Genomic DNA, 19,862 nt, shown 5'->3' on the forward strand with positions numbered 1-19,862 from the left:
GGATTCGCTGGATAAGACTCGGCAATCGAGGGAAAAATCTTCGCACGGACCTCGAGACTGTCGTCCAAGATTCCATCTTGGGGACGCGTGTCCCCCGTGACGAAGGTCGTAAACGTCCCAAGTCTCTTCCACAGGATTTTTCTCGTAATCTTCGGTTTCCCATGCGAGATCCAGCGAGATTGGAGGATACCTGCCGAATCCGTGCTGCGGCCAGCACATAATTCAGCGTGGACGTTTCTTGGCCGAAATAGGAACAAGTGGATGGAAAGCTTCCACGAAAAATTGTCGCCTGAAAGTTTACCAATTCCTAGGCGAGATTAGACAGATTTCCCTCGTTAGTACCTTTCGTTCTTTATTTCCCCTTGCTATCTTCCACGGCGCGTTTCAATTTTCGAGGGAACCCCTTTTTCAGGAAGCAGGAAGCTTCTTCTTGCGAAAGTTGCGAACTATTTTTCGAGCGAAAGATTCGTCGTTGGTAAATATCTGGTCCTGATGCGCGTTTAATCGAGTGATAATGCGAGTGAGAGGAGATTGTCACATTAACGGGAGCCACGAGAAATCTTCTTTGGATGTCTGTGCGTTGCGAAGCCTGTCGAGCCGCAAGAAACAGGAAATGAACTTGTTACCGGGACTGTCCACGAAATCCTGCGGCCGTAATCGTTAACCCGTTGCCACCAGCATGGCCGGAAATTCGATGTACTTGATCCCCTGTGCAAGAAGAAGGTACAATTAACGCGACGTAAAAATAATCAATTACCCTACGATATTCTCCGACGAGTAGCGAATACTTCACAGCGTGTCCATAAACTAGAATAACAAAGAAGAGATTGTCGGTAAAGGAGAAAAAAGCGCGGACACGTCATACATGTCAGTAACACTGGAACAACTGCGAATAATTGTTGTTCGCGAGAACCGTACAACGTGTAGAACGTGTAGAATGCATGTATAGGGTGACGAAAATGACTGTATCTTCGCTTCGGTAATATCGTTTATCCCGTGTATTTCATTCGGCAAACTTTCGTTTTCCCACAGTTTGCAATTTCATCGTTACGAATGTTTCCATGTGTGCAATTTCACAAAATGTCCACCATGTTGGTTATACAAGAGAACGGCAATAATTCGAGGAATGAATTCTAAGGCACCCTGTATCCCCGGCGTAGTTACATGTCCGCGATATACTAGCATGGTTGAAACTTAGGCCGCTACGTGTATACCGCTTGACAGCATAACCGACATAGTGGTTAGAGACGCGAACCTAGCCTTAACCGTGAGCCGCGTCCATCATAAACCAGTACGCGGACACGTAGCTACGTATGTTTATTGGATAGCCGTGCGTGCAATTGCGGCGAATCGCACAGGTGGTACCTACAAACTCGAGGAAGTTGTGCATATTCTTCGGTGCACATGTTTCATAGTTCTAACGCGTTGAAATATTCACGCGGAGTCATTCCGCGGAAGTGCGACACACGTCGTAAATTCAAAATCCACGGAGAAACTCGTAAACCACTTTATCCTTGCGCCTACGATATATTCCTGGTTCGCATTTTCAAACCGTCGTTTCTCTCTTACGTCGGCGAAATTCCCTTGGACTTAAAATTCGGAGAAGAAGAGGACGAGTGTTTCAACGATGAAAGACGCGAATCGACCGTCCCTTCCGATCGCTTATCGACGACCCTCTCCCAGGAACGGGGCCAAGTTTGAAGAACCCGCCGCGTGAATGAAAAACTCGCGGTGCGCACGCGCGACCGGCTCACACAGTGCGGTGGCAAAAAGAGAAAACCGCGGACGAAAAATATCAACCCGCATCCCCGACGGCAAATCAACCGGCTACCGTAAAGACAATGTGCAACCGGGAGAGAGAGAGAGAGAGAAGATGGGAATAGGAGCAGAGAGGAAGAGAGATAGAGGGAGAAGGAGGGAATGACGACGAGGATAAGACGCGTCTCCGTTAAAAAGAGACGCGTTTACTGGTGGAGGGAGGGAGTCTCGCACGCTTCAGCACACGTACGATTCTCCGTTACGCGCATGCGCCGTCCCACGAGCGGTTTCCATCTCCACGGAGCGGTCCCCGCGCGCTGCTAAAGCGACCAAATAATCTGGATGGGCTGTAGCGTGGTGAGCGCGAGTGGTGGGGGAACGGAGGGCCTGTCGGCTGAGCTGGAAAGTAGGGGAAGTTGCGGCGGTGGTGGGGGGCGAAACTCGGTGTTCGGGGCCCGGCCTAGCGAACGGCCAACGGAGTCTCAGTCGTTCACCAGAGGTCGGTCGTTCGTGTGCGTCGACTTGATCTGCGGCCTCTGTCCAGGATAACTGTAAATCCGTGACAAAGAAAGAGAGAGACAGCAGGAGAAAGAAGAAGAGAGAAAGAGAGAGGACCTTGGACTAACCGAGGACAGAGAACTGGCTAATCGATCTCTGGACTTCGCGGACGTCGTGCTTCGTTGTCGGTTGACAGTATACAGTGACTGTTGGAGAAACGCGTATAGTGGTATCTGAAGCTAATTAACCGTCGACACTATCCAAGGATTTTTTCATTTTTCCTTCTTTCCACAAGCTGGATGTTAACGTGGAATGCGAGCGCGCGTAGTTTCCACCGTTCGGACCATTGACAACACGAACACTTTGGAGTTTATATCGTCGAAGAGAGTGAGATTTGTTTCTAATCGCGGAGAACAGACACAGTGATTTTTCTACCTTAAACGATTCTTCCTCGGAGAGACTCGAAGTGATTAATTTTGTGTGCGGTTGATGGTTCTGAGGAACGCGACTGCGCGACCGGCCGTGGGAATGGTGGCGTGAAACTATAGGGTGAAGTGTCACGTTAGCGCGCGCCAACGTCCGTCAGGATGCCGAAGATCTTCCTGATCAAGAACCGGCTGCATCAGCAGCAGTTGAGGCTGCTGGAGGCGCAACACCTTGGGAAGAGTCCGCCACCCTGTAGCGGAAAGGACAGTCCACTTGGTTGCTCCGAACCCCTCAGTCTTATCGTGAATAAACACCAATGTAAGTCAATTTTTAATCTTACTCTTAGTTCAGGAGACTCTCTTCTTCTCTCGATTCTTCAAAACATCTAGTTCACTTCTTTTTTTTCCTTTTTTCACAGAACAGTTGTAAGATTTATACAGTCGAAGTTTAAATTTCCATAGACAAAGATCCACGTTAAAAAATAGTCATCTGGCTGACGTTAACGTCGCGGTACCTACTACCGTATCTCTTTAAAGATTGCAAAATTCGAAAAAGCAGGTTTCAAGTATTTAACAGCTTAGGAAAGACGACCGGTGTCCGTCGAGTTTAGGAGTCGAGATATAAATTTCATAGAGGTGGTGGCGTGATGAAAAATTAGAAAAATTTTCTCCGAGCAGCTATCAGTATTTTGTCCTCGCTCGGTTCGTTAAAATTCTCGAGTCCCGCTGGTAAAAAAGTGCGCGCGCCAGAATATTTTAGGCGAGTCCCGCAGGTGCAAACAAGCCACGGCGCGCGCACAGGTGCCATTGCAATTTAGCAGTTCGTTTGCAAATTTGATAAGTAACGCTATTATTACCCGGTGTTTTGTATAACCTGACGATGTTCCACGATCGATCGCTTGAACGTTCCAAGAAGCGACACTTTTTTTTTAAAGAATATTTAGGGGATACAGTAGTATAACGTGGAATCTCGATTTATTTCTTGCGGGGCAAAGGATATTCGTATCAAGTGATTCACCGGCAAGGAGCGTGGTCGAACGCGTTAAAAACAAATAAAATTTCTTTCAGCGATACACGCAGAGCGGTGCTTTGCGGTTTTGAAAAAAAAAAGAAAAAAGAAAAAGTAACACAGTAAGAATGATCGATTACGGGACTGAGCGAAGCCTCGTTTAAAAAACAAACGATTTCTGTATCATCAATTACGTAACGATCTCATCTGGTGTTATGGCGTTTGTCAAACGACGTGTCATTCTTTTTACACAACGGTTATCCGCGGACAACGGTATTGTGCGTAAACAATCGTGTGTCAACAACTTTTTCCGCGTAGGCATATCGTTTCCGCGTACATGGTTCTACGCGGAAAGAGAGAAAAATAAATTTTCTCGACGGAGACGGCATGCTAATCGCGCGTGATTAAAAACCGTTGAAATGTCACTCGATACGAAGACAAGCGCGATAACATTTTCACGGAGTTACGATCTTCCATGAGAATGGAAGAAGCAAACGTGTGACGTTTATCTTCGGCGTGGAGGATTTCCTGGATTTCCAGGTTCAGAATCGAAACCGATTTCCAGTTATGTAATTCTTCGGACGACAGGTTAATTGGGTTTTCAGCCTGAGGCGCCTATTCGCCGGCGTAGCTCGGCGATGATAGCTTGGCGCGGTTCTTTTACAACGGTATAGTGAGTAGATGGAGAGACGAAGTTGGTCCTAAACTGGTTTAGAAAAATGACTCGAACCGGTTCCTCTTTTTCGTCGGCCTCTTCCTTTCTCTCTCTCTCTTTCTCTCTCTCCTTCTCTCTGTTTCACGAGCGCTCACATCGTAGACGCGCTGTTTCGAGAGCTCGAGAAGTCGATGGCCTCGTATCGATTATCACGCGCCGCAGGTGCAAATTTACTTTTCGGCGATGTTACTCGTTAGCCCTGGCTCCTGTGTCAATTAAACGCGTACGAAACACGTAAAGTATAATTGTCGAAGAGAGAACTGTTCCTGCGTTTATTGCCAATCACCGGCGCGGTCGTTGCGCAGCTGTAAATTTTTCCGCCAGTATCTCCAAGACGCCTAATTACGAAAGGAGATGGAACAGATAATTATCGTCCGCGATCAAATTTTTACAAACGTACGATAATCCGAGGAAAAAGTTCGCGTTACCTAATTTTTGTATCAAAACTGTTCCCATATACATATCTGGAACGACTTTTGTCCCTCGGTTTCGTTTAATTGCCGTGTAAAAAATTCATTTGAATTTCGAACGGTTCGTAAAACGTTCACCCGAGGATTATCGCACTGAGAATGCGAGACAATTGTTTCAAACTTCATTCTCGTTCGACGTTCCGTTAATAGCTGAAGATAAAGAAATCATTGAATATTAATAACATTCGAAGTCGTCGTACCTTGTAGATTTATTGCGTGTACCCGTTAGATGAGATTCAAACAGTTTATCGGAACGATAATCTGCACTGGAACATGCTAGCTGTGTATTCGTTGCAAGATACGTAAGCGTTCGTCGTTTATGCAAAGCGTACGTTCAATTTTTCTACGCGCTGCTTTTCCATCTGTGCGTCGCGGAGGCTTCGATGCCTGATCAGGCGGTTGCACGTTCCAGTGGAGACTTGAACGGCCGCACAGGCGGGATCACGCGACACTTGACGCGCTTCGATCTCCCCTCTCTCTCTCTCTCTCTCTCTCTCTCTCTCTCTCTCTCTCGAGGATTCCTCTAAATTAGAATTTTCCATTTATTTTCCTCCTAAAAAACACCAAGATAGAGGAGGAAAGAACACGTTCGTTCATTCACGATAGCTATTTTGTCTCACACGCCCTGGTGATCGTTAGTCACGCAGCCAGCCGTTACGCTGTATCGTGCACGCTCCGCTCGCGCCCGTTACAATAAGAATTTTCAAGTTTCGCACGGTACTCGTCGAAATTGCGCAATGCTTTACGTAGAAGAGCACGAGTCGATCGTGAATGTCTGTATATAATTCCACGACGGCCAAGGCGAGCGCGCGCACCTCTATTAGAATCTCTCGTGTCGGGTCGGGGAAAAGATGGGGAGGGATAGATAGAAGGACATGGCTGGTCTGTAGTCGTAAATAGAAAAGCGACCGAGACGAACCGGGGCTCTCACATTCCTCGAATCAGAATTCTTATCGAACGTTCGGTACGTGCGCGAGGATTTATCATCGCGTATGGAAATTAGATGGACGATAAAGGGAAGCGGCGCTTCTTCGAGCGTTACAATACCTGTATGAATAAACATTCCCGCCTATGTTTAACTTTTTCAACAGGGGCCTCGAATAATTATCTAACAGAAGGACGATGAAATTTATAAATCGTGAAGAGTTACATCCTTTTTAACCAAGTTAAGCTTGTTCAAGTTTTTATGTAGATTGTTTATGCAGACTTTTACGATATCAAGCGTAAAAGGAGGATGTTTCATTTTTCTGTGATTTTGTCAGACGTGTTTTCGCTACCCTATTTCGTGAAAAATCTGGCCGGAGTGAACGTGATAGACGCAGGTACCGGCTGTTTCATGCAGTTTACAGTGCGATGCACGCGCATTCTACTTAGCCACAAGCCGCACCAAAAGGGGACCGCACTGTCACCGTGTGCGTGGAATGCGTTAAATTTGACGCGACGAACACTGACGACGTGCATTACTAAGAATTCACGGCACAACGCAAAGAAATAGCAAACATGCTCGCTGCTCGACACGGAAATAGCCAGTTATTCAATAATTTCGCACAATTTTCTCTCGTGTACCTGTATTAATTAAAAAAAATCCTATTAAACGTAACATCGAACAATTATTTACACGGGTGTAAATGAACGAACGAAGAGAATTTCGAACGGATGTAGGAAGTTTTCCGCGAACCCGATCGAGATTCTCGAGATAGGTAGCGTTCAAAATTGTGTCACTTTCCAAAGCGACGCGACACGCAGAGGCGCGATTGAATCGAACGGAGCGAACGTTAGGCACCAGAGAGGCGGCATTCGGCTGTCGTTGACACGCAGGTAATCGCGCACCTGTGCCAAAGGCTAGTACACCAGGATGTGCAGTCATTGTGACGAATTACAATGCACCTCTCGCGGTGCTCATCGTGCGTGCATTTCGAGCGCGTGTGCGTGTCCTTACGCGTGTACAGGTATGTGGGTAGCGAAATGTGCGGGTCTCTTCTAGCAATGGGATCGATAGACTCTTGAAAACTAGGAAAAGAAAAAAAAAAAGTTCACTTACGCTTTTCAAATTGACAATAAATTCCAATTAACCGATCAGATGGCAATCAAAGGGTGATTATGGAAAAATTGAGCCGAAATGAACGACGTTTGGCGATGGGGAGGGATGGGGAACAAGGTGAAAGCAGCGATAGGTGTGTATATATACACAATATGTACGTCGGTTGGCTTTGAAACGACACGGCGTGTGGACCTCTGGCCGCGCGGAGAACAGGTTCAGCTCGTGGTCGAAAGCGGCGTAAGCAGGTAGAAGGCAGAGTTGTGTGCGTCTACGTCTGGCTGGTGTGCTCACACGCGCACACTCTCACCGGCTCTTCGTTCACCTGTTCATCGACGTACCGACACACGTACAGACGGTCTCCGCACAGAAACAGCCGCATTAGCGACTACCGTGCCGCGGAGGCTAATGGCGCAAGAGGGCCGTGACCGAAATTCTTTCGAAGCAAGGGGGCCAAGTGCAGAAAACGCTTGGCTCGATAAATCTGTTGCGGCCCCCGGCGAGTCCTTGCGAATACGCGTTACGCTATCTCCGTTTTTTCGTCCACCACGCCTTTTCCCTCGATGCCTCCACCAATTTTGCAATGTTTTAGACAATCTCTCTTTTTTTCGCCAGGCAGATGCGCTCGTGCACCTGTAACCAATGCAGCGTTCCAGCACTTTCGTGCAATGCTGTTTCTACTTTTCCTCTCCTTTTCGCTCGCACTAACGAACCTACTATTTCTTCGATCAATTTACGATTTACGATATTTTTCAGTTCGATTTCCTCTGCTTTGTCAATTTTCCGACAAATTTCGACACAAATATGTTCGAACACAGTTTTCACAAACAGCAAAGTCTCGTTTATGTAAAGGTCGCTTTTTCGAAAGAACAGCAAACGAAAGGAGATGACAAGGGAAGGCAAAGGGCGCAGCAGGTGCGTTCGCGGAGGAAATAAAGATGATTTTTCTGCCGCGTTCGTTTCCATCTTAGTCTGCAAAAAGCGCCACGAGTCGGAGGAATCAGCGTGCATTCGCTGCGCGTGCTATTACGCTCGACGAACGCTGTAATTAGGAAGCCGCGGCGCGTTGACTCGGTTTTATAGCGCAACGACGCTCGACCTCCTCGCGTTGCTCCGAAAAAAAATATTATCCGCTTCACGGTTACGTGAAAATTTCAAAATCCATTCTCCCCGGGGGGGAAAAACTGAAGTAACATCAATCATCGGTGCAAATTTTAATTACCCACCCGAGTTATATCTAAATCGGTGATCTAATTGAATCTGAATACGAGATTGAACATTTAATAGTACACTGCACGCTTCTCGCGGAACAGTTTCAAGCGATTTCGCGTGATATCTTCTCGATCTTCCGCGCAACAGCAATAATTCAAATATCTTGAAATAGAACGAGGAATTACATAAGGAGAATTAAAAACAAAGAGAAAAAGAAACGCTCGAAATGTTTTTCACAGCGATCTCCAATCGAGAGTTCATAAATCTTCGGATCACGATTCGCTGAATATCGTATACGATATTCGTTGCAAAACCGTAGCGTCCGCTCACGAGGCAAGGGCAACACTTTCGGTCGCCGATTTAGTCGAGACTGCGTTATCGGTAGATTTCTTCCGATACTTCTTAACAGATTTACAATTCAAGTTTCTGATACATAAAAAAAAAAAAAAGAATTAAGTTGATAAAGTGAAAAACCAAGGTCGTGACGTAACCGAAGAGTGTCGAACTTATCACGAGAAGAATCAGAATTCGATTTTCCGTTCACGTGGAATTTTTTTTCATGAAATTACATTTTTAACAAAAATTTATTCAACGTTTCTATCGCACGTGTGCGTGCGGGAAAAAAAAAGAGGGAAAAATTTTCCACTTTGGTATGGAATCTATAAACCGAGAGCGGCAGCGTGCCCGTTCGATCACTGCTCACGGTATTGTACCGGTTTTTCCTGCGCGTTTCCTGTAAAACGCCGCCGAGAGGTGGCACGCGCAGATCATGCTTCCGTATGCCAGCGCAACGAATGTCAAGGCTTCGCGTGTAACACGAAAACAACACGTTCCTGTCACTCGTTATACGCTACAGTCTATAGAAGAGAAAACGACGGAAAAAGTGCATACCTACTCGGCGACAGTTTTACGCTCGTTCGTCACCGATGCAATCGTTCCATTTGATTCCTGGTCTCTTTTCGAACCTTCAATTTCGTCGAGGAGATGACGAACGTCGATCCACAAAAAGAACCTCGAAAGAAGAAGGAGAAAATACTGGAATCTGGTTGAGAGAAGATGATCGACATTGGTGCAGAGAAGGAATGTTCCTGCACGGAGACTTTTCACCGCGTGGCAAGGTCATCCGGGGGAAGATGGTCTGCCTTGATCTTCCGTTCCTCGCCGTTAGAAAGGTGTTCTCGGAGGTGTGATGCGAGAAGAGAGGAGAGCGTTAGAGGGAGACGAAGAAGAATTAACGGAGGGAGAGAGAGAACGTGTGCGCCTCGATTACGTAAGGCATGCGTGTATATACAGTGTCACCTTGCTGTTCGCGATGCTTTCGACCCACGCACGGTACCGCTACGCAGATACCGCGCGCGCAGCTAGCTGCCTTTTGTCCACACCGAGCCATCTTCCTCCGACTACCATCATCTTCCAAACGTCTCGTCGAATCTCGACAGTGTCCACGTTGGTTTTCAAAAATTTCTTCTTCTTCTTCTTCTTCTCCTCTTCCGTTGCAAAACTCACGGCAGAACGATAAAGTACGATGACTTATACATATTATGTCGGATTCATTTGAATTGCATGAGTTTCTGAAACCTTAGACGTTGCTCACACCCGAAGCTGTCACTACGTGACTTGCTTGACTTTCTCGACGATTCCACGGTGTAAGATATGTACAGGAGGTTAATAAATGCTCGGGGCATTTTTTCCAACCGCGCCAACTAGCCGACGTATTTTTCTATTCGTAGACTTTGTAGCAACTCGCGTCGAACGAGGCTGTTCTTCTCTTTCCTTCGGCGTAATTACAGACGTTTCTCGAGAAGAATTCGGATAAGAAGCGGCGTTGGATGCTATCTTTTCTTGCACACCCTCGTGATTCGATAATAATTAGAAGTACAGTTTTTCGTTTCTTTCCTCGCGATAATTCCGAATCGTTCCGATTATTCCAACTTCTTCGTCAAATTTCTTCCTCCGCTGCAATTACACTAGATTCCTTTCCCACAGCACTTAATAGCATTTTAATGCGTTACCTAATTCCAAACGGTCTCGCATGCAGATGCTCGTTTAACGACGCAATTCTGTCGTTCCACAAATTATGCAAAGTTCCTAATAAGTATTCATCGGCGCTCGCAAGTATTAGGACACCCGTTAGGTTCGCGTGGAAAGTATCAATACGATTTAAATTACATTTAAAACTTGCTGCCGGTGAGAAGTATATGTTACTGGATAATATAAATTCGCTTCAGATTCGGCAAGTGCCCCGGTACTCGATAATTTGAAAGAAGAGAAAGACAAACTTGGATCGACGTGTTAAATGACGGCTGTCTGGTCGATCGCGTTTCATTCCTTTCAACAGGTACACCTTGCCGAGATACGCATCTTTTCCTTTCCCGAGGAATCAAATCGTAACTCTTGTTCGAGGTAAGAGGAAAAAATGAATCGACGAAAATTGCAACAGATTACATCACGGACACGAGACAATTCGTTTAATAGGTTTTTAATCGTCGTTTTGTATTCGATGGAAGCCCGGTTAAATGTCTCCCCTTCGGTCGATCCGGCTGTTTCGTATAATGAAGCTTGATAAAAGGGGTTGGTTCGTGCAGGTTCAGGTGGCTGAACCTGTCGCCGCAACCTTTCACGGGACAGAGCGAAGCGAACCTATTAGGAACGAGTTAACAGCGTTCGACGTCATCCACGTAATTACGTTCTCGTGGTTACGAAACGACGGGTTGGACGATTTTTCGCGATACCTCGACTAAATGGAACGTGAAATTAGAGTCGTCCGACGAAATCAGCCAGTTACTTAAGTATTGGAACGTTTGAAAAGTAAAATAAATAGTTTCAGCTTCGTAATTAGCTTTTCGAACGAAAATTGACACAATTCTCTCAACCGCACACGCACACAAACACAGTTGGAAACATCGAAGCGAGAGATTGGTGAAGCTTGGTTCGGAACAAAGGCTCGAACTAATAGAAATCGATGGCGCTACGAAGTAGAAAAGGTGTGCGCACAGGTTGAAAAGTGTCTAACCCTGGATGGACGGGATGCGGAACGAGAAATCAGCCGGTCGGCATTGTTAGAGCGCTGTGTGTGAACGCGGATAAGCGATAAACGGTGGCGTGCAAGCGGTGAAGGTCCGTAGAGCTCTGCGGGTAGCCGAAAGGAAAGGAAAGGAAAAACTGGAGAAAAAAATGGTTCCGAGGGAGTGGTCGGACGTAAGTAGGTCGGCTAAGCTGCGGCGTTTCGTTCGATCGAGCAGACAACAGGCCACGAAGCCGGCCGGCGCGGTGCAGCGTCCTATGCCTCTCCCGCCAACACTGTCATCTTCTTCGTCTCCTCTCTATTTACACTTGGAAGCTTCGATAGATCGGTGCAATAAGATTGATCGAAAGAGGAAAATCTATCGTCTTAACGTCTAATTTGATGCACTTCTTCCTACGAAGATCGAGCGGAGAAAAAAAAACACTGGCAAACGCGACGTCATCGCGTTCGTCATCGGGTGTTCTCTTCAACCCGTTACTTCCGAACGCTGCAAGCCCCGTGGGGCAGTCGAGAAACGCGCGTTCTCGCTCGCCTTGGACCATATCTTTATAGCGATCGAGTTCGCGGGGCCTGATTTCAAATGGAACTGTCTACGCGGTGTGTCCAACTCTCGAAGGCTTATTATCGTAATTTCTTTGTCGTTTCTTCTGGCTACCGCGGCGAGCGAAACCGGCCCCGCGGAGACGCAAGAAAATCAACAGTGAGTCGGAATTTATAGGAGATCTGCTGGGATATAAATCGCGCGTGTTCGCTCGCGCTGTGCACTTGGCCGTGGCGAGCACACTCAATGTCACGCGATCCTCTCTCGCGGTGATTTCAATTTCTACAGGATAGGCCTGATGGACCCCCTTCGTCGACCCTGTCGCTTTTCATCGGTGTGTGTCATCGGTGTACGTATATCTCTCGTTCGGTCAGCGACGGCCTCGAGCCGTGTCGAATCGTCCGAAATTGTAATCCTTTGAAATTCCGCGTTCCTACAATTTTTACCTATTTTCCAAGTTTAATATACCTAGGTACTGTATAGAAAGAGCGTGTTTTCAAGATCAGATCTTTGCTCGTTCACCGCGAGAAAGACCGTTCTTCGGAACCCCAACTGGCCGAACCGGCCACCTTCCTTCCTCCCTCCGATCTCGATACCTTATCGAATCCTTATTCGAGGCTCGACTGGATCCTCGGTACAGCTAAATTGCTCGAAAACTCGCAACAAGGAGACTCGAGAATGGCCATCGCTAGTCTCGGCAGGGAGCTCGTTTCTGCTGGTAGACTCGAAGTACCGGTTCTTGCTTCTTTTTCTCGCTCCTCCGTGGCCTCCCTTTTGCTTCCTCTCTCTCTTCCTCCGTGTGTCTCGAGACAAGAAGAAAAGGGAAGGGCGGGTGGGGAAGAGAGAGAGAGGGAGGGAGAGAGAGAAACTTCCTTCGGCGAGGGAAGAAGAAGAGAGACGAAGAAAGAGATCGGTACTCCGGTCACGAAGCTCGCGCCAAGTATTTATAGCGCGGCCCCGGACCTGTTCGAGGGATTTGATCGGAGAATCTCACGTACACGGGTCGATTCTTTCTGCTGGAAGGTTGCTCAACCGCGAACGGAACCGCCATTTTGGTTCCTCTCCTCCGCAAAGGCCCGTTCTTACCTTCGACTCCGACGCGTGACGCAACCGCTTGCGTAAAGTCGCGGCGTTAGAATCGTTCCTCTTTAAACCAACTGGCCCACGGGACACTGCCGTGAAATCTCTATTACGCGAGTAGAAACCGCGCGACTCGCCTCAGGGACGAAGCTTTCGTAAATGTTTCACGAGTGACCAAAGTCGTTCGAAATCCTAACGATCCTTCCATTATCGTACTTATTAGATCAGGCTCGTCCAGATATTTCAGTAGGGGTAGAGTAGAACGAGTTAGTCCAGAGAAAGAGAGAGACACGGGTATCGCGCACGTGCTGGCAAAAAGCGGCGTGTCCTCGCGGCCGGTTTCCTGGTTTCCGCTCGAATGGCTTCGCCGGCCGACACGATGTCCTCGTGCTCCATTCGCGAAACGTAGTCGGTGTCAAAGTCAAGAGAACGCAAAGAGAAGCGGGCTCCCGAGAGTATAATAGGGGAGGAAAATTACGAAGGCGACCACGGCCAGACAAATACGTCCTATCAAACGATTCGAGAACCCGTGTAATTGCCTCTCGGCGAATGTCCTTGAACGCCGCTCCTCCTTTATTCCCCGTAAATATGATCTTAATGCCGAGCGATGGAAAGTTGCTTACTCGTTTCGCTTATCCTACTCACCGGGGATATTACCATTTTATATTTAGTACAGCGTTTCGATACAAGCCTGGAGAATGCGGTGGATACGGTAGTCGTAAAGTGAAACGCATTACGGATTCCGATAAAAGTAGCAGAGCCTGGTGAATTCGTTTCGAATCGCTAATCGAAGATTTACACGCACGTGTTTCACTTAAATCCTCAATATCTCGGATACATTTCGATTACCTTGTAACTTTACGACCGGTGGATCGAAAGCAACGCCAAGGTATTCCATACCTCGACGTTGTTGCTCCTTTCGTACTCGAGAATACCTTATCAATCGTGAACTGCACGAATGTCGATGAAAAATATAAGGCTTAGCTGAGAGAGTAAAAGAGAGGCGGTGCATGAAGGACGCGTGGAAAGAGAGTATAGCATACGGTACCTACGAACCCCCTCAAGGTTGCTCGTAAATTCAGCCATCCTGGCTCCACGAGGAGAGCCCATATTATAACCGTTCGCTCATTACGTATTCGAGACGCGTCGGGCATTGAAATTTTCGTCGTCGCCCGTGCCGAACTAAATTTGCCAATTTTAATCTATCCTCTAGACTAGGTATACCTGCATCGGCCCTATGCTTCACCACGCAAACCTTTTTCTTTCCTCGAGCAACTCGTACGCAACGTTAGAATATTCAGTTGCAATAGCTGTTTTTTTTTCCCCGCAAGAAACAATTTATTTACTTGGAGATATCGCGCCACCTCTTCTCTCTATAGTTAACCACCGCGAACGCTAATGTTTCGAATGCGTCAAAGGCCACGTCACCTGAGTACAAATGACACCGTTTTTCTCAGAACTGGACGTTAATCGGTAATGTTAATATAGATGTAAGGAAAAAAAAACGTGGAACAGCAAGAGATAACTGATTGAAAAATAATGCAAAATTATGGAAAACATCGGTAAATGGTAAATGTGTAATCTCGACAGATCGCGAGAAAACGGACGACGATCGTGCGACGACCCCTGAATCTCTCCGCAGCAGCAGTCCAGCCTCCTCTCCGCCTCCGCAATGGCAATCGTCGAGCACACCAACGAGCACACCACCTCGAAGATTCATCTCGAGTATCCTAGGCGGAGATGTGCCGTACGGAAGCAGAGGTCACGTGCTGACCCGTGCGGAACGCAAGGAATACAGCAGCCCTCCTATCGCACCCTCGTCCAGCGATGCTTCTCAGTTTCTCGCGAAATCGGAGAAGCTGGTGCTGCCCAGACCGAGCACCCCTCCAAAGACGCCGCGTGTCGAACCACCGACCAGGGTTTCGGTCATCCAGAGGGTTCCCTCCCAGAGCCAATCGGCCTCTAGGAGGGAGGACAATAAAGTCGAGGTACCGCAGACTCAAGAACCGGAACAGGTAACCATACTTCCTCCAAGAACCTTCTTCTTTTTTTTTTTTGACTACTGCAACGATAAAATTTTCTTCGGTATTCCTGTAAGATTGTTGCAACTGATTGTACTCGTCCTTCGCTAAGACCAGCATAGAACAACTTCGAAACTTCACCGTCCCGTGTAACCAGCTTGCTAAGAAGAATTTCATGAATACAGATGCATATGTTAATTAAATCCCCCGAGGAGTACGAGGCGGCTTGTGACATTGCGTGTTATCTTTGCAGGAACAACCGATCGATTACGCGGTGCCGAAGAGAAAGGAGGAGGACGAGGAGCGAGGCCGTGAAGGCGCAAAAGTGTCGCGCGCGATCGGCAACTCGATCGCCAGGCCTCTCCTGGCCATGAGACTATCCGGTCCTCAGGTGGTCCATGCAGCCGCTGGCCACGGAAGATCGTCTAGTTCTGGTAGCAACGGTAGTTCCGGTTCCAGTAGCGGCTCCAGTAATTCAGGCAGCTCCTCTTCCAATTCTACCGGAAGCAGCAGCTATTGTGGTGGAGGAGCGGTCACAGGAGGAAGTGGCGGTGGTGGTGCTGTTGGCGGTGGCGCCGGAGGAGGAATGAATCCTGGAGGAAACGGTGGTCGTGGAAACTATGGGCCAAGTTCGCCGCCTACCGGTTCCCTCCCACCTTTCTACGAATCTCTCAAAGGAGGGAACAATCTGGCGAATTTTGCGAACCAATACAACAGTACTCAAGGTAAAACGTCGCAGATGCGAGCTTCTTTTCACCCGTACGATTCTACAAATCGTGTATATTCCTATAATTAACGATCTTTACAGGAAACGGTTACCTGACACCGTCGCCAGCGGTAGGAATGGAGTGTGACACGGGACAACAGGACGTAAACTCTCAACATTCTCAGTACAACGCCCAAGAGGGCAAACAATACTCCCTCTTACAAAACGTCTGCGCCTCCTACGGTTTAACGTTAAAGGAGGAGGAAGATTTGTCTCCGTACAAGATCCAAGCGAACGATCTTCTCTCGGGACAGTACGGTGCCTACGATATGACCGACACGGGAATGATGGTGGACATGGTGACCGGAGCGGTGGTGGATCCTCTTCAATTCACCGCCACGCTGACCTTCAGCTCGCCCTCCGACCACACAGCACTTCTGGAAAGCCTCAGCGACGCTGCTGACCTGTTTCTGCCGAGGCTACCAGCCGAAGATGGCAGCAACGATCTCCTGGAAGAATCGTTACACTCTCCAGCCTCTGCCGGCAGTGGAATTGGCCAGGATGCCGGACAAATGACCACTCCTGTGGAACCTAGCGTCGATCCCTTCCCCGAGCACAGCATGGCCTTGACCAGGGGCTTCGACGCGTCGAGGTAAATACTCATTGGCGATTCGTTTCTTCGGAACCGAGCTGCTTTCGATGTTCGCACGCGATACCGCCTTGCAAGTCGCCTCTCTCTTTCTCCAACGTGCGTCTACGCCCGATCAAAGTCACGTGCTCGTTGCCACCAGCGAGATCGAGGGAAAGATTGGCAGGTTGCTCTTTGAATGGGGAACAGCAACAGATTGGAAACGGGTCTCTATTTTCTCCTCGGCACGATACGAACAGAAAATTTCATCGCACCGAATGTTTCTCAACTTCTAACTTCTCCTATGCTGAAGCATCGAAAGTTGTTCGTCGACCGTCTGAAAATAACACAAATAAACAACCGTCTCTGTTCAGGCACTACACGGCAGCTCCTCAACATTTCAGCAACTCGAAATTAGGACTGACATACAACACCGGCGAGTCGAGTTATCAGTCTGTCTCCAAGGAACGTCCAGAGCTGGCTCTTCACATAAACCAGAACCAGCATCATCAGTCTGAGCCTCAGTTGCAACAGTTGCAGATACAGGTTCAGCTTCAGCAACAGCAACAACAACAGCAACAACAGCAGCAGCAACAAACCACAGCCACGTCGCCTCATCAGCAGCAACACCAAGGACTCTTGAGTCCAGGATTAAGCTTCACCGGTAGTGGTTAGTGTTCTTACCTTCCTTCCGTTTCATCCTTTTTGAAACAACCTGTACATATCTTTTTACACGTTAATTAGCTAGGAAGACAAGACGTTGTAGCACCTTGTAAGCGTTTCACCATGTTGATTTCAAGGTCTGGAACTAGATTCAGGTAGCAGCGTTGGTGGAAGTCTACCGAGTCCTGGAGCTGCGAGCTGTTCGTTGGACGCTGCCTCGACTAGCACGTCGCCGTCATGCGCTCTTATGGAACACGCAGCAAGCCCATCGGCCACAGTGTCCTCGGCGTCGGTGAGCACCGTACAACCAACCGGGCCAGTTGGAGAACCACCACTGACGCAACGGGTCGGTGTACTACAGCAAAGGGTAAGCACCCGAAATTGATCCAGGCAAAAGCATACTTCTTCTTGTTCTCCAAGTTGAACGTAGATAATGAAATCTATATGGCATTGTCAACCGATCTTTCTTATCCTTCTCTTGCGTATACTCTTATGGTATACTCTGAATGGTAACGACGTTGAAAGTTGCCTTCCTCTGATATTGTTTCCATAGTGATACGTAACTGGAAATTTGCCATATAGAGATTGAAAGACTTGGAAGTTTTAACGTCGTCTCGTTGAACCGTATTGAAATCCACGCGATCGCACAATTATGCAATGCCAATCAAATTGAGTGCTTCATCCAGTGTCACCGATTGTACCGTACAAACAACTGTCGGATCGATTAAATAAATTGTCCTTTATTCGTAGCTGGGACTGCCAGGTGACTGTCAGTTGGAGTTCGTCAACGGCGGCCACGGTATTAAAAATCCTCTGGCGATCGAGGGTCAGAGACAGGCCGCGGCAAATCGCGAGGAAGAGAGGGCAACCCGACCTCCGCCTGGCAAGGTAAACGTCATTCTTCAACGCTTTTCCTGCGCTATCGACATTCCTCCGAGCTTTAGATTTAGTAGTTTAAATAACACGCCTTATAGATCCAACATTCTGATTAGCCAGTTCCAGTTTTGCAGCTGTGGTTACATATTTTCTGTAGCTGTACCGAGCCTTGCTGTCATACCAGTCGAGAAGTATTCAAGAATGAAAAGGGGAATTTGTTGATATTTTCAGGACGACGATCCAAATCGATTCACGTGCCGCGTCTGCAGCAAGAACTTCAGCCTGCAACGGCTGTTGAACCGCCACATGAAATGCCACAGCGACGTGAAACGTTATTTATGCACGTTCTGCGGGAAAGGTTTCAACGACACGTTCGACCTGAAGAGGCACACGAGAACGCACACAGGCGTTCGACCCTACAAGTGCAATCTCTGCGAGAAGAGCTTCACCCAGAGATGCTCTCTGGAAAGTCACTGCCTTAAGGTTCACGGTGTTCAGCATCAGTACGCCTACAAGGAACGTCGCACAAAGGTGAGAAGACAATCTAAAGTCAACGAATAACAGTAAGATTGGTAACGTTTAGTACACCCGGTACATAGAGATCAACGATTTTCGAGAAATTTTATCTCCTCTTTGGAACTTGTACCCGGGTGTTTATCGATGAGAATAATTAGAAGCACGGAAATATATTTTAGGTGCTCTGACTAATTGTTTACTATCGATAAATCATGCGCCTAGTAATCAAAATGCAAATAAAGTATCGATGATTGGTGAAACACCATGACTGTGTTATAAATACGCGTTATTGAAAGTATACGTGAGAGTTGACCGATGTTGTATCGTTCTATTTAGGTGTACGTATGCGAAGAATGTGGTCACACGACGCAGGAGCCGGAGGTTCATTACCTTCACCTGAAAGATAAGCACCCATACAGCCCGGCGTTGTTGAAGTTCTACGATAAGCGACATTTCAAGTTCACCAACAGCAATTTCGCCAACATGCTGCTCCAGGTGCGCACGTAGACTCCGATTAGAGTACAGTATGACAGTTTTGTAAGATGCCGTCATATAAGTAAGACAAATAAAAACGAAAAATATATACGTGTCGGTGACCGCCAGTTACGGACGTTCGATGTAGGTAATTACGAAGCTAGGGAAACGACGAAGGAATACGTAAAGCGGATCGAAACACAGAGAGAACGTAATAGTTTCGTGTGGAGTAGAGGAAAAAAAAAATCCGTAAATAAGTAAATAAATAAATATAGAGTACGAAGAAATACGAGCTGAGAAATCCGATAGTCGAACAAAAAGAATAGCAGATTCAAGAACGCGAAATTGTTCTTGGTCATGTAACTCTTCAGGGTGGCCTGTTGCAACGGGACTCGCGGAATAAGGACAGCTGCGTAAAGTCAGCCTCGAAAAGCCTCGAAGGGCCTCTTCGACGCGCCACGGCATTGTTGCATCTGGGTCGAGCTTCCAGCTTCTGATGACGCACAGGAGGAGGATGGAAGAAGAAAGAAGAGGAAGAAGAGGAGAGGAGAGTAGGCTAGCTCCAATTTTAGCCACTCAACCGGAACTCCATCGAACGGATCCCGAAGTAAACGTCGCGCGAAAAGTACCTGCAGGTGGCTCCCCTTTAGCGGTGAACACACGACGGCATCGAGGGCCGATGACGATCGGATTACCGTCAAATTCCAACGTGGAATTCGTGATTGTCCACGAGGGCTTATCTGCGATTCCCTGGATGTAGAAAAAAAAAAGGGAAAAAAAAGCATACACTCGTATACACAGTATTGCGCTATCGAGTACGCGATCTTTTACGCGTAAGTTTTTACCGACTGTAGGTAATACGTATATGTACAGGTACATGTATAGATTTATACGCTATTGCTAGGTTACGAAACGAAGAAGACAAGTCAGAGTGGCGAAAAAGTAACACCCGAAGACTCGGATCGAACGTTTCAGGAATGATTAATATTTCTTCTCGTCGACGAAGTTTCCTTGCACGAGATGAGACAGCGCGATTTTCCTTCTGAACGATTTTTTTTTTTGTTTTTTTTTTTCTCCAAGCGATGCATGGCAAGTTACGTTACTTTCCGACTTAGAGGGTGAGAAAATTACGCAGAATTATCTGACATCTGACGATACGTGTCAGATACTTCTCGAATTTCTTTTTCATTACAGCGAGATAACGATA

General features: G+C 47.4%; 1 protein-coding gene across 1 annotated transcript; it reads left to right on the forward strand.

Annotated features, from left to right (window-relative positions):
* Positions 1 to 2,724: 2,724 nt before the first annotated feature.
* On the forward strand, positions 2,725 to 19,323 carry LOC108579352 (protein ovo-like). Its single transcript, XM_017942876.1, has 10 exons — positions 2,725 to 3,000; positions 14,362 to 14,786; positions 15,046 to 15,517; positions 15,601 to 16,150; positions 16,501 to 16,796; positions 16,927 to 17,156; positions 17,540 to 17,677; positions 17,897 to 18,196; positions 18,518 to 18,676; positions 19,027 to 19,323. The coding sequence occupies exons 1-10, from the start codon at positions 2,844 to 2,846 to the stop codon at positions 19,150 to 19,152; spliced, it is 2,853 nt and encodes a 950-aa protein (XP_017798365.1). The 5' UTR covers positions 2,725 to 2,843; the 3' UTR covers positions 19,153 to 19,323.
* The last annotated feature ends 539 nt before the right edge of the window (positions 19,324 to 19,862 follow it).

The sequence above is a fragment of the Habropoda laboriosa genome, unplaced genomic scaffold, assembly GCF_001263275.1.
Source record: "Habropoda laboriosa isolate 0110345459 unplaced genomic scaffold, ASM126327v1 scaffold76, whole genome shotgun sequence".
Taxonomy (NCBI): domain Eukaryota; kingdom Metazoa; phylum Arthropoda; class Insecta; order Hymenoptera; family Apidae; genus Habropoda; species Habropoda laboriosa.

Excerpts from the sequence above, each read along its gene's own strand:
- LOC108579352 (XM_017942876.1), top strand. The coding sequence starts at position 2,844 with ATGCCGAAGATCTTCCTGATCAAGAACCGGCTGCATCAGCAGCAGTTG. Across the intron at positions 17,678-17,896 it reads CCCGACCTCCGCCTGGCAAG|GACGACGATCCAAATCGATT; the intron begins GTAAACGTCATT and ends TGATATTTTCAG. Across the intron at positions 18,677-19,026 it reads TCGCCAACATGCTGCTCCAG|GGTGGCCTGTTGCAACGGGA; the intron begins GTGCGCACGTAG and ends GTAACTCTTCAG.